General features: G+C 41.3%; 1 protein-coding gene across 1 annotated transcript in view; it reads left to right on the top strand.

The window, feature by feature from the left end:
* The first annotated feature begins 5,127 nt into the window (after window positions 1-5,127).
* The window catches only part of MED14 (mediator complex subunit 14), a 34,459-nt gene continuing 24,867 nt past the window's right edge, over window positions 5,128-14,719 (top strand). Inside the window, exons 1-7 of the mRNA XM_062488118.1 lie at window positions 5,128-5,303; window positions 6,651-6,677; window positions 10,784-10,889; window positions 11,493-11,666; window positions 12,074-12,203; window positions 13,919-14,047; window positions 14,413-14,520. Of these exons, the coding sequence (XP_062344102.1) occupies window positions 5,128-5,303; window positions 6,651-6,677; window positions 10,784-10,889; window positions 11,493-11,666; window positions 12,074-12,203; window positions 13,919-14,047; window positions 14,413-14,520 (850 nt within the window). The remainder of the gene's footprint in view (window positions 5,304-6,650; window positions 6,678-10,783; window positions 10,890-11,492; window positions 11,667-12,073; window positions 12,204-13,918; window positions 14,048-14,412; window positions 14,521-14,719) is intronic.

Here is a 14,719-nt window from a genome sequence, read left to right as displayed (position 1 = left end):
ATCCCACAGACAAAGCAGATTAAAAAAAGAGACTATAAATTATAATTTAAAATCTTATAAATTGGAGACTTTTTCTTTTTTTAATTGGTTCCCTTTGTGACCCTTTTAATAAACAGAAAAAACAGCAGAGCACGTGCAATAACCAGCTACAAACCCTCTTCCTTTAATACATACACAGAATTTTGCAAAGAATGCTTTATTTTAGGTGCAGTAAGTCCTGTACAATTCACAAACCAATGATTTGTGGCTTGAAGTACTAGACTGTCAACAAAATAATTAATTTTAAAAGTACTTCTAATTAAAAAGTAATAGCTAATAAAGATATAGGACATAAAATCATTTGTGATTAAAAGGTCATTTATATTTTTCTACTGGACTTTCAGCATAACATTATAGAAAAAGTCTTACATTCATGCAAGTGTTATGATACAAAAGCCTAATCTTTTTTCAGTATCAGTATATGTTTGATCTAATAACGTCACATGAAATCTCATTAGAATTTAAATACATATCTTAACTATTATTGAATTGCTAGCTCTGTAAGTTTATAATATGTAGCACTGCAATTACTTATACTCCATGTGGGAACTCCCACGCTGTATCAGATTCTCTCAAGTCTTCTGAAAAGAATGAAGGATATCAAACTCTTATTACTCATAATTTATATAGGCATTTGGATATAACTGCCAAACGTCACAACACTGCATGAATTAAATGATTAACGAGAAACCTTTGCACTATATTTGCATGCTATTATTTTTTATCATTTAAAAAAAATACTTAAATGTCAAGTCCAGGAGGTTCCTGTGTGTTTAAACACTTCTCTGATTTAAAAGCCTGACCGGAATGGAATGACCAAGCTCTGAGGTACACAAGGACAGCTCAGAGCCTGCCTTGTAGGGCACAATACGGTCTGGGCTCCCTCTCACTGAACATTTGCCCCAGGGTTCCAAGAACAGTAAATGTTTAACTTCCCTGGAAGTTAAGTAGCCTTCTGTCCTTCCCAGTAGCTCTATAACCCTGTCAGCTCCACAGGTAGTAGCAAAAGGTTTTGATCAACCAACAAATCCTACCTGAAGTCAGGCTTCTGGGCTTCCCAGCAGGGCTTTTCACATACAGAGGGGTGCAGTGACTAGAACCATGGAATCATAGAATGTGCTGAGTTGGAAGAGAGCCATCATGATCAAGTCCAACTCCTAGCCCAGCACAGGACACCCCAAGAACCACCCCATGTGCCTGACAGCTTGTCCAAACCCTTCCTGAGTTCTTTCAGGCTGGTGCTGTGAGCCCTGCCCTGGGCAGCCTGTTCAGTGCCCAGCCACCCTCCAGGGGAAGAACCTTTTCCTAATACCCAACCTAAACCTCCCCTGGCACAGCTCCAGGCCATTCCCTCGGTCCTGTCACTGTCCCCACAGAGCAGAGATCAGTGCCTGTCCCTCCTGTTCTCCTCACGAGGAAGTTGTGGCTGCACTGAGCTCTCCCCTCAGTCTCCTCCAGGCTGAACAGACCAAGTGCCCTCAGCTGCTCCTCATACACCTTGCCCTCAAGGCCCTTCTCCATCCTCATGTCACACAGTGGGGCACACACTGCACACAGCAGGAGCTGGCCAGGCTGATCTCCATCCCCTGTGATCCTACCACATCCTCCTGCCAGGCAATCCCCTGCTTCCTCTGTGGCTCTAAGGCCCTGTCTGTGCTCCATGACAAGATGAGCCAGGTAGAGCTGGTCATCAAGATGGATGCATTACTGTGAGGGTGAGGCCCTGGCACAGGGTGACCAGAGAAGTTGTGGATGTCCCATCCTTGGAAGCATTCAAAACCAGGCTGGATGGAGTTCTGAGCAACCAGCTCTAGTGAAAGGTGTCCCTGCCCATGGTAGGGGGATTGGAACAAGTAGATCTTTAAGGTCCCTTCCAACCCAAGCCATTCTGTGATTGTGTGTATGGGCCAGCCAATGCTGCACATCAGGTCACTCGGCTCTTCAGGGCACCAGTGCCACACTCAGTGTCTGTGTGAGTGACTGCCTGTCTGCAGGAAAGCCTGAGGTCAGAGCCAATGCTTGCCTGAGACTTACCAGGCCTGTTCTCTTCCCATTGCTGAGAGAAAACTTGTCACCAGGTTTAAATGGCAGAAGTTGAAACCCGCTGAATGAAGAGAATAAACACAAATGACACTACAGTAGCTTTTGCAAGGAGCCCTCTCTATCCCAGAAGTTCTTTTTACTCTTCCCAACAATCCCACTGGCCCAGCTTTCTCCCTCCTGTTTTGCTTTTGCTTTTGCCACCCCAGCAGATTTCTGGAACCTACTTCCAGTTCCTTCAAGCTGAGGTTTTGAATTTAGGCACAATGCTCATCCTTCCTAGAAGTACTTCAGTCAAAGAATAGCACTGCCAACCCCAGAAAGGCAACAAGAAACAGGAAGCATATATTTCTTTTTCACGACTGTTATGTAGGCCAGTCAATTCTTTTTTGACTCCTAATGCTCATCTCCATCAGTTAAAACAACTGATCTTGCCAAGTCTCCCAACAGCACAATTGCTGTGGGCGCAAAACCATAAGCCTTGAGCTTCTGAAATTTCTCTGTAGCTGCTCTTCCTTTCTTTGAAAACAGTATCAAGAGCTTCTTTCCTATGCAGCCATGTGAGAGGAGAGCTCAGCACAATCAGTGCCACAGCACTGATTAACTTCTCTCCAAGGCAGACACACTGAGGACATCCATCTCCCCAAACAATGCTGAAAAATTCACCAAGACCACAGCTTGGTCTTGGTGCTTTTCTGAAGAAGAATTCTAACAGAGGTAAAGTTAAACTGCATCAGAATTTGCCACCTGCTTTTTCATCAACAAAGTCTGAGCTTGTGTCACTGAAATCAATGGGAACTTTATTACAGACTAAACAGGAAGGGAAGAGATGGGAAGAAGGGGGAAAAAACAATTTAAAATCCTGTATTTCTAAGTTACAGTTCTTATAAAGAGCTTAATCAGATTTCTGTGCATCTAAGTCAGTATTTTCTTCATTAGTGTAGCTAGTTGGCCATAAAATGAGTACACTGCATTTATTAGTGCATCTAAAGTGAAAAAAAATATTTTCATACATTAGGAAAAAAAAAACATCCTTGAAATGGGCAGACAAGAACTTAAAATACATTAAGCCAATAACTTGTATCACTATATGATACAGAGAGTACTTATCATTCTATTCTTTATAGATCCTTTGTAGATTAACTTATATAAATAGAACGAATATTTCTTCCATCTGTATTGAAAAAACCCCTCTCAACTAATCCAAAAAAAGAAACAAAAAAACCCCAAAAGTTAGTGATTTTTGGAGTAGAAAATTCCCAGCTGACAATCATCATCCACCCCCATCTCAAAGGTTCATCTTCTGTGACTGAAACAGCCCAGCAGCCCACAAACCTGGCATGGCTCACAGCTGCAGCAATACTGCCCTTCCTCCCTGGACGGGCTTTTGCTATTGTTATTATTAAACTGATGACACACTACTCAGGTTGAAAAATGTTTCCTTTAATATTTAACTTTCCTGGAAAGATTTATATAAGAGGAGGGTTTCTTTGAAAGCTGCACTCCACACGAAACAAATAGGACCTCTCCTTCTTTTTATTAAACTTGGAGGAGTTTGGGTATTTATTGTGTTTATTTTAGGGATTTCTTTGTAATCATAAGGCAAGAATTTATGATTTAACACTTGACTGAATCGTGACACAAAACACACAGGATTTATAGTTTCCTTACACAGTCTCCTTTGGTAACCTGCAACAATACATCAACCTTCAGCTGTTTACAGACCCTCCCTCTCCCTCCCTTCAGAGGTGTCACTTGATCTGTAAGACAGAAATATGAAAAAGTTCCCAATGCTTTGTGTATATCCCCAAATCCCGCTGGATGCTCTGCTGCTCATGGCTCCCTCTTCTCTCCTTAACAATGATCTCAAAGGACAATGTTCCACTAGTGTTTCTTGTCTGGTTACCCCTGGAATGTCCTGCATTTTCTAAGTCATTAGGAAGGGATTGGCCAGCCTGGTGTCCAGCAGAGCCCACTGGTCCTTGACAGCCCCAAGAGCAGCATCAAATGCACTTTTGAGGCGCCAAGTCCTTAATCTGGTTCTCCTTCCTCCTGGATTTCAGTAACATGAGCAGATATGGGGGCAGTGAGGTGATCCTGCCCCTCTGCTCATCCCTGTGAGGATCACCTGGAGTGCCGTGTCCAGTTCTGGGCTCCTCAGGACAGGAGACACACGGAGCTGCTGGGGCGGGACCAGGGGAGGGTGACAAAGATGATGGAGGGACTGGAGCATCTCAGTGAGGAAAGGCTGAGGGAGCTGGGGCTGTTCAGCCTGGAGAAGAGAGGGCTGAGAGGGGCCCTCATCCCTGTCTGTCAGTGTCTGCAGGGAGGGGTCAGAGGATGGAGCAGGCTCTGCTCCCTGGTCCCAGCAATGGGACAGGAGGAACGGGCAGGAACTGATGGCCAGAAAGTTCCACCTGAACATGAGGAAGAATTTCTTCCCTGTGCAGATATTGAGCACTGGAACTGATTGTCCAGAGAAGGTGTGGAGTCTCCATCAGTGGAGATATTCCAGACCCATCCGGACACAATCCTGTGCCATGTGCTGTGGGATGACCCTGCTTGAGCAAGGAGGTGGGACCAGATGGCCCACTGATGTCCCTTCCATCCTGACCCATCCCGGGATCCAGTGATCCCTTAGCACAATGGCAGCAGTGTGTCCCCGTGTCCCGTATGTCTCCATGCCCGTCCGTGTCCCCCTGTCTCCTCTGTGTCTCCATGCCCGTCCGTGTCCCGCTGTCCCCTCTGTGTCCCCCTGTCCCCTCTGTGTCCCCCTGTCCCGTCCGTCTCCCGCTGTTCCCCACTCCCGCTGCCCCCGCCCCGCCCGCTCTTCCCGGAAAGGTTCCCCGTTCGCTTCCGGTTCCGTGCCCCATCATGGCGGCGGCCCCTGCGCCCGGCGGGCTCTGAGCGCTGCGGAGCCGCCCCGCTCCCGCCGCCCCTTCCCCGCTCCGTCCGCGCGGGGCGAGCCGGGCGCGGTGCCGGCGCCGCCGGGAGTCGTTCCCGGGCTGCCGCGCGGCTCCTGCCCGGGGCCGAGGCGCCGCCGCCGCCATGGCGCCGGTGCAGCTGGAGAGCGCCCAGCTGGTGCCGGCCGGCCCCGCGTCAGCCCCGGCCCCGCCGGCCCCCGGCGCCGTGACAGCCGCCGCCAGCCCCGGCTACCGCCTCAGCACCCTCATCGAGTTCCTCCTGCACCGCACCTACGCCGAGCTCACCGTGCTGGCCGACCTGTGAGTGCCGCAGATATCTCCGTGCCCGGCTGGCGGTGCCGCCTCGCCGCATCCCGGGAGGATGCGGAGGCCTCGCCAGGGATCTGTCCCGGAGCTCGTCCGAGGCTGGAGTGGGGGGAGGAGGTGGTCGCGCTTTCCCATTCATAAAATGGTTTGGGTTGGAAGGGACCGTAAAGATCACCCAGTTCCAACTCTCTGCCATGGGCAGGGACATCTTCCCTCGACCAGGTTGCTCAGAGTCCCATCCAACCTGGCCTTAAACACTTCCAGGGATTGGGCATCCACAGCTTCTCTGGGAAACCTGTGCCGGTACCTCACCAGCCACACAGGGAAATTTTTTTTCCTGATTCTAACCTAAACTTACTCTTTTTCCATTTGAACCCATTCCCGTTGTCCTGCTCTTGTAAATACTTTTGTCAGTTCTCCTACCTGGGGAGATGCCTCTGCAGGCAGGTCCGTCTCTGCATCAGGCTGTGTCCAAAAGTGATCTGTGAGAACTGAGAGCAGCTGCAGATTGGCTGCCTAAGTGCTTAAGTTTGCCCCCAAGTTACTGCCAAAAAACCCCAATTGTAGTAATGGTACTGATATTAAATTATGTATAATGGGAATGTCTGAAACTGAGATATTTTCAGATGCTGCAACTCCTTGACTTACCTCTGTAGTTTTTAAAGTACCATTTGATTATTTTTGGAAAATAAGTTATTTACATTTACTTAATGATCTGCTTTGTTGACGTTGTTGTGTTTGAAGTGGCAAAGCAAAGGGATGTTTTTGGGCCAAGAAAAACTTTCCTGAAAGCATTTGGACTCTGAATAAACCTGTTTCCTTCTTACTTTGTTTAACTGTAGAGGTTTCTGTGGGGAGGCTGTGTGTTTCAAGAAGTGACATACAGAACAAATGGGAAAAGATAGGTATAGCTCTTGTGAAGTACCATGTCTGTTAAGGGTGCAAACAGAAGTTTGCCTGACATGAGATAAAGAATGTTCAAACTCTGGAAAGGACAAGGAAATTTAGATTTTTAGTTTGCTCTGAAAAAAACTTCCAAAATATTAGTCAAGAAGTCCTTCCTGTATGTTTATGGCTTATGTAGAGTAATTGATCTCAGCAGCCTTTGTCAAACTTTTCTGTTAATTTGACAAATTTCAGTTTGCCTGGTACTGGAGTAGTAGTGACAGGTAACCCATGGTACTATTTTTTGTATATTTTGTATTTGTGTTAAAGTTCCTGTTACTGAAGGTGGCTAAGAAAATTTCTAGTTGAAATTTCTTATTTCAATTTCTAGTTTTCTGGAATGTAATAGAATGATATATAATACATCTTTTTTTCCCCCCCTCTTCTTTCATATAGATTACCAAGAAAGACTGATATGGAAAGGTGAGTTATGATAAGAGAATCTGTAATGCATGTTAAAATATAGAACTTGTTTAGGATGTTAACATTAATAAGCTGTTGTTTAAATAAAATCTTTTTCAGGTAATTTTAGACTTTATGCAAGAAAATAAACTATGTCTGTCTTGCTGTCCCTACATAGTTTCAAGATTTTTCTCAGCATTAGTGACAATATTGGCTTTTGTTGGTGTTTGGGTTTATAGTTTTTTGGGCTTTTTTTGTTGTTGTTACAGTAGTGAACACTACTTCATGACTCTTGAAGCAGTGAATTGACAGTAAAGCTGATGTGAAAGGTAACTGGAGAATTTAAATAGATTCTAGTTAGTGTGATAAAGAAATGTTTTGTTCAGAAAAAACAGTTCAACAATGACAACAAGGTAAAAACCTATATTCTGCATTTTTCCATGTTACCTGGTCTTTCCTATCATGAACACTGTTTTCTGCTCCAGTTCTATGTGGTTTTGCAGTGTGAAAATTATTAGAGAGCAAATGTAAGTGACCAGAGCAGCACCCGGCTGAGATGAAAAAGATCCATTTACTTTTCTGTTTCTCTTAATAAATGTTATAAAACTTGTCATAATATTGTTCCCTTCATTTGTGTTGACATATTAATTGATCTGAATTTATTTAGAGAGATATAGGAGCTATGATATTCCTAAGACTCTTAATAAATAACTCTATGTACCAGGGTAATCATTAATTGTTATCTCAAACCTTCCAAAACTCTCATAACATGTGGAATTAATCCCATTTTCAAATAAACATGACCCAGAATGATTACATGTACCCCTTTTCCTTCTGCATAGTATTTTATTAAGAGAAACAGTGTGGATTTTGATTTGGTTTAGTTAGGGTTTTTAATTATCACAGTTTTTACTGAAAAATTACTTCCCACTTGGGTCCAGAGCTACCTTGTGCTCTTGGGCAGGCTTTTCCCATCTAGATATTTAGCATTTCTAGGTAAAGTTGGATTCTACTCTGTTTGGCACGTGGGTGTGGGGCAACAACTTAAATCCTAGTGGATTAGAAAAAAGAAAGTAAGACAGCCTTCAATGTACAAAGAATATCCTACTACTGAAATTGTCTTGAAATTAAATGTTCACATCCTTGTTAGCTTTGACTTGAGAACTTCTCTTGGTGAAATGGATTTCCAAGTCTTGGAGGAGCTTATCTATAGGAATGTGGCTTAATTATCCATATTTTCTCTAGCTTTGAGACTGTAATGGATTTAGTAGTTGGGCTTCAAACTCTGTTTCTTGGAGCTAGAGCCTGATGACATGGCACATATACTTTGGTTAAGATGAAGATTGTGAAGAGGTGTTATCCTCTAATAAAGTTGACATAAAATATAAGTTCTGTACTACAATGCCTATTTAAAAAATAGGCATATTTAAAAGATAGAGATAAGAAAAGCTGATGAGAAATTATGCATCATAGTATATAGTGTTTTTTTTCAGGATCATTTATTAGTTAGCAATTGTAGGAATAAATAACTCTTACAAGAAAGTGGTTGGATTAAAAAAAAAACAAAAAACAAAACATTAGTGGTGGGAAAATTAATAGTGCTGAGTTGTGGGGGAAATCCAGGGGCTTTCTTCTTGGTAATGGAGACTGGGTTTTGCACAGTATCATTATCTTTCTGTAGGTAATCTACTTCAGTCTTTGACCATATCACTGTGTTTCTTTGTTTTCCTCACATCTGACTTCTTTTTCACTGGCTTAGTTTGTTGCTGTTGTACCTAGGCCTTCTGCACTTCTGAAAAGTGTCTGGTTCCATCCTCCCTATAATGCCCCTTTAGATACTTGAAGATGTCAGTAGGATCTTGCTACAGCCTTGTCTTCTTAAGCAGGAGCAAATTCAGCTTCCTCAGCCCATCCTTGTACTCCACATGTTTCCTTTGAATGTAAATCCATTTTCTGATCTCCCCTTGATCACAGAGGAGTTCATCCTGTAGAAGGCAATTTGTTGATCAGGGGTGGTTTGCCCTTGGCAAATTTCTAATGGTTGTTTCCAGGCTCATTTCATGTCTGGTATTTATCAGGACATAGCTTAGAGAAAGATTTGTTCTGTGAATTTTTTTCTCAACTGAACTTAGGCCAAGTGATCTATAGGTCCCAAGATCCTCCTTTACCTACTTAAAGAAGGACATGGTGTTTTCCTTTTTGCTGTCATCAAGACCTTTGATCACTGTGGGTGTTGAAAATTGTAGAAAACAACTTTTTTGTTTCTTGTTTTGTAAATAAACTCTTTCCTGAAGTTTCATCTTCCTCAAATATTTATTTTTGTGAAGCATGAGGTCATGTAGCTGTAATGGAAGACCATGCAGGAAATTCGAAGGTCTTTGTGTTTTGTTAGAGAAGTAGATTCCCAATGCAGTTGTCATTCAGGGATGATGGTGGTGATTCTGGAAGCAGGGCTCTGTCAAATCAAAGTAACAACTCTAACTTAAATTAAGTGGTATTAATGGAACAGTTATTGGAATACTCAGTCTAGATTTGACAGTAATTTTTATTATTAAATTGTTGTGCTTTTTGAGGGCTGTTTTTTAAAATTCATTTTCAATCACAGAACATCAGTTTGAATTTTTTCCTGCTATCATGCTGCTTTCCCCATAGGTGCTTGACATAACTACTGGATTTTAGCAACTTCTATGTGGAGTCTGTCTGAGAGATTGCTGGCTTTCTAAAGTATCACTGTAGTCATCTTTGGAATCTCATAAAGTTTTCCTGAATCTTTCAGAACTCTCAACATCTTGTTTTCAAAGTGTGGTTACTGTTAGAGTAGTGTGTCCATATAGCAGCTTGTCCACCACTTGAAATCTTAATATCAGGCTGAATGCCATTCCAAAACATGTGCTCTAGAACACAGAGAAGTCACTGGCTTAGTGCCCAAGTTCTTGGAAGAGGTTCACAGTGTGTAATGGAAGAAACAGGACCAGATGGTATTAGTTGTGCTTCTGGCCTTACATGTTCATCTGCTACAAGCAGATTATGCTTAACTTGCACAAAAGAGTTAACCTCATTACAGCAGCACTCTCAGCAGAATCAGGCTCTTTTTGTGTTATGAGTTTGTGTTTTACAGGTTGGGATCAGGAGATGCAGCTTCTGTTTGGTAGAGGCCAATACCTTATGCACTACATAAGGTTCTTTTTGTCCAAACATTTCTGTTACTTTAGAAAATCGTATCAGGAAAAGAGCTTGGGTTTGCAGTTTTTTTTCCAAACTAAGTAGCAAACCATAGTGAAATTAGTAAATTGAGCACAGAGAAAGGGAGGAAAACCTTTATAAACTGTTGAAATTATATTTCAGAGTGTAAGGTATTGCAGATCTACACTGTAGATCTTTGTGTCTCATCTGATGCATCTGCAGTGTAGGTCTGTAATAAAGCATGAGAATCTGCCTGTGCCTCTATTGCGTTCTCTTTTACAAAAAATAGCTCTGAAGACATGCAGACATACACTCATTTTGACTATCTTGTACAAAAGTGGCGTGTGGAATATCGAGAGTCAGTAAGTTCTTTCATCCATTTCTTTTCAAGGCAGGAATGGAAAGCAAAGTTAAAGGATGAGGCTTTTGTGGTCTTCCCCACCACTGCCCTATTTCATATTGTAACATACTGTGCAAATATATGGTAAAGATCATATTTTGTTCAGTATCTTACTTATTCATTTATTTATAGTGAATATAAATGAATTGTTACTTTCAGGTCCTGTAATCCTAGGGTATGTTGCCTACTTTAAACTTAATCTTAAGCCCTAGGGAAATCCTATAAAACATGTAAAGATGATTTAGTTGAGCGCACTATGGAATTGTTTCTCTTACAGTCAGTGATTAATTGCTATGAATATACTTTTTGTTTCCCCAGACAGTCATGATTTGTTAGAATTCATGTATGTTGTTAGATATTTGCAACAGAGAATTTTCCCCACCTGCCATGCTCTTAATCAAACAAGCCACATAGTACTGATGCCTGCATAAACACAATTAAAAGTTATCATTGCAGCTCTTTTTTTCTTTCAATTGGCACACAGTTAATTTACAGCTTTATTATATATCTGAGTACTGGCTTAATGTACTTTTTTTTTTTACAGAAAAATAGAGATAGTGCAGTTTGCAAGTCGCACTCGTCAGTTGTTTGTTCGTTTGTTAGCCTTGGTCAAGTGGGCTAATAATGCTGGGAAGGTGGAAAAGTGTGCGGTAAGTTAGAGACAGAGTCTGGCATGAAACAGTCTCTGAGGGATATGGGATGTTGCTGCACCCTGACTTCTTTTTACTACAGAAATCTTTTTTAAAAAAATCTTGTTTAGAATTGTATAATCTTGTTTTTTAACAGTTCGGGTTCCCAAAAACTCATCAGTGGCATAAAATGAAAGGCTTGTCTGCACATAGTTTCAGTAACGATTTGGGTTGAGATAACAGAACAGGGAAGATGGTGATCTGAGTGCTTTAGTTTTTATTATCACTTTCATCCTAGTCTTGGATAAATAAGAATAAAGTCCAGAACGCTGTAGACAAACAAGTCCCTACTGATTACAAACAAGTATGGTTGCATTCCAGTAGCAATCAGCAGATAAAGAGCTGTGAGGCTGTGCAGATCCCCCACAGCATCAGGAATGGCTTGTGGATATTAAGCGTCCTTGCATGTGAATGTAAGAAGTGGCCAGAATATTCATTCTTTCTTTGTGTTGTAAATGCAGTTACTTGAACTGGAAGTCAAGGATAAACTGAATATAAAGAACTATTGATTTGTGCATTTTTTTATTTGCCTTTTTTTTTTTTTAAATTCCTTGTCGTGTGCAGATGATATCAAGTTTCTTAGATCAGCAAGCCATCCTGTTTGTGGACACTGCTGATCGTCTGGCATCGCTGGCTCGAGATGCTTTGGTTCATGCTCGGCTGCCCAGCTTTGCCATCCCATATGCAATTGATGTTCTGACAACTGGATCCTACCCTCGGCTGCCCACCTGCATTAGGGTAAATAACCCTGGGGGGTGTGGGAATCCCCTGTATGGCACGGTAATCAAACTAATTGTCTGTGTGCAGATGGAGCTGTAGCTCAATACAGGCCTAGTGCCAAGTCTCTGCAGTGTCAGTTTCTCATGCAAAATACTTCCTTTTTGAACAAGTCACACTTTCTCAGTAAAGCATTCCCTCCATTTATTTAGTTCTGCTAAATTGAATGATTTTATTCAGTGGTCAGTCTTGGATAAAATCTAATCATCTAGAGAGCAAATCTGAGTATAAGATACAAAACTTCACCGGGCAATGGCCTGTAGTAAATATATTTTCAGACTTCTGGTCTGGTTGGTTTTCACAATTGCTGCTGTCAATCTGCTATACCTGTTTGAGATATGTAGACCTGCTCGTGTTTATTGTAACAGGATAAAATAATCCCTCCTGACCCAATAACAAAGAGTGAGAAGCAAACCACACTTCATCAGCTAAACCAGATCCTTCGCCATCGACTTGTGACTACAGATCTCCCTCCACAGCTGGCAAATCTTACAGTCGGTAGGAACTGGAATTACTTTTTGAAGGATACATTATTGCAGGATGATATAAAACTGTTGTTTTAATGCTAAAGCAAAGCTAAATGATAGCTTAATTGAGACCATTAAGAATACTTCATCTATTAAGACTGGGATCCTGTCTCTGGCATCAAAATATGTGGGTTTTTTTCCCCCCCGTGTGAAAAATGAGAGCACTGATAAAATTGCTGAAATATTTATTTTCAAGAAGAAATCCTGTGCAGGTAATGCAGAAAAGTTTTAGACACTGTCTTGCTCTTTCAGCAAACATTTTGTGAAACAGTCTTTGGGCTATTTCATCTTAATTTAATTTTAACATCCAATAAACTGTTAGATCTTTCTGCAGAAACTCTTTGAACTTGAGTTTAAACAAGTCACTTAGTGTTGCTTTTTTGAGTTGTTGTGATATTCATGTTCAGGCACAGAGTTTGTTGATATTTATGCATGCCTTTTGTTCAGTGGCTCACCACAGTACCAGATCTCTTAAACTGTTTTGAGATCTCTGTTTTCATTTAGCCCAAGCAGTGGTAAACATTAAGACAACCTTTAATACAAGAAGGATGGCTATAAACTGGATTGAGTTATTGCAGATTCACATAGAATAGGGGGGGGAATGGACCTAGTCCATGCTTTTAAGCAAGACAAGGTTAGCCATTTGTAAACCGTTCCCCACAGACCTCGATCAAAGATGTTTGAGAAGAATCTTATTGCTGGTTTTGTCTAGTCCCTGTGTGAGTGCTTGCAGTATCAGTATTAGAGATAATTTTGTCTAATGCAAGTATGTATGAAAGATATATGCATAATATGGATAATATGTCTGAGTTCTTGAGTGTTTTTAACTAGCTAAACATTTCAATGACAATGTTTTCTGTTTTGGAGTGTGATTTGTTTTAAGAGCATGTATGGGGTGCTTGAAAATGAAACTTCCAGACTTAAATTTTTGCAGGAATATTTCTAAATGTCTTTAGTTGTAAAGGTATATAACATAGTTTGTTAAATGATTGAGAAGGTTGACCTGCATGTCAGAGTAAGGAGTTGTACTCACTTGTTTGCTCTGCCTCTCATTCTTTTTATGACCTTGCTTGCATAGTTTTAAAGTCCTTGCTCCCAATTTGTGAAACAGATAGCAGTGTTCAAAGGTGTGAGGATGTACATGTCAGTTAGATTAATAATGTGCATAAGCTTTGCTTGTTGTGTATATATAAATTCTGCAAAATATTATCTTCCTCACATGAAAATGGATTTATAATATTCTATTATTAAATAAATGTTTTGCAGTGAGATGTGTTTTTAGGACTGGATTTCAGCCTGGGCTGAGATCCATGTTCTGAATGTCATTTGAATTTTCCTGAAAGCATTCATTGTTGATAGTAGCAAAGAATAGGAATATTTCAGCCAGATGTTTTGTTTATCAGGCTGGTAGTTAGCTCAGTCTTACTCTGTATTACAGAAGCACAAGTGTTAACAAGTTACCAGATTTAACAAGTTAACTTCAGGACAGTTTGTACATCTTCCTATGCTGCTTATTGACATTGGGTCTGTTGCAGACTGTAAAATGTTCACAGTTGCATGGAAACATACGCAACAGACCAGAAATGATAGGGCAGTAATCCATTATCAGTGCCAGGAGCTACCACACTGTTATTTTTTAGGCATCTTAGGAGACTGATTGAAATAAAACATTATTTTCTTCCTTAGCCAATGGCCGTGTGAAGTTCCGAGTTGAGGGTGAGTTTGAGGCCACCTTGACAGTGATGGGTGATGACCCTGACATACCCTGGCGCCTTCTCAAGCTGGAAATTTTGGTTGAAGACAAGGAAACTGGTGGTAAAGAAAAAATAAATCCTTTACACTTCGTTTTTAACATAGTATTCGTCTCTGACACTGTATAAGTCTTGTTTGTGCTGAGTTTTCAGCATATCATCACTTAAGAGAATGAAGTTATATGTACTTACCCTGTTTTGACCTTGATTTATAGGCTTTTAATACCTTAACAAAGCTATACAGTGGAAGTGTAGTAAAACTGACATTTCCACAGTAAACCAAGAATGTTGTGGTTCTGTTATAAAAGCTGGTATGGAAGTTGCTTGGTATCGTTGTATCTTTTTTATTTTTAATTTACCAGTTTACTGAATTATTTTTAATACCTTCTTTCCTGATGGCTAATGTGACTTATTTTTCATTTGCTAAAGATGGTCGAGCCTTGGTTCACAGCATGCAGATCAATTTCATCCATCAGCTGGTCCAGTCCCGGCTGTTTGCTGATGAAAAGCCCCTTCAGGACATGTACAACTGCTTGCGTATCCTTCTGAAAGAGGCTTCTGAATTAGGTGTTTAATGTAGCCTTGCTCTTAGTAGCTGGAAGTCAGGAAAGATGCTTTCTCTGCTAAGCTTGGGGGAGATGTCTGGACATGAAGTTTTGGTGGCCTTGAAGTAAATTATGGCCTTGGAAGCAGTAATTCTCAGGTGTCTGTATGTCAAATTTAACTCTACACACTA

This window comes from Cinclus cinclus, chromosome 2 (assembly GCF_963662255.1).
Source record: "Cinclus cinclus chromosome 2, bCinCin1.1, whole genome shotgun sequence".
NCBI lineage: Eukaryota > Metazoa > Chordata > Aves > Passeriformes > Cinclidae > Cinclus > Cinclus cinclus.
Note: the sequence above shows the minus strand (reverse complement) of the source record. Positions and strands in the feature narration are given on the sequence as shown.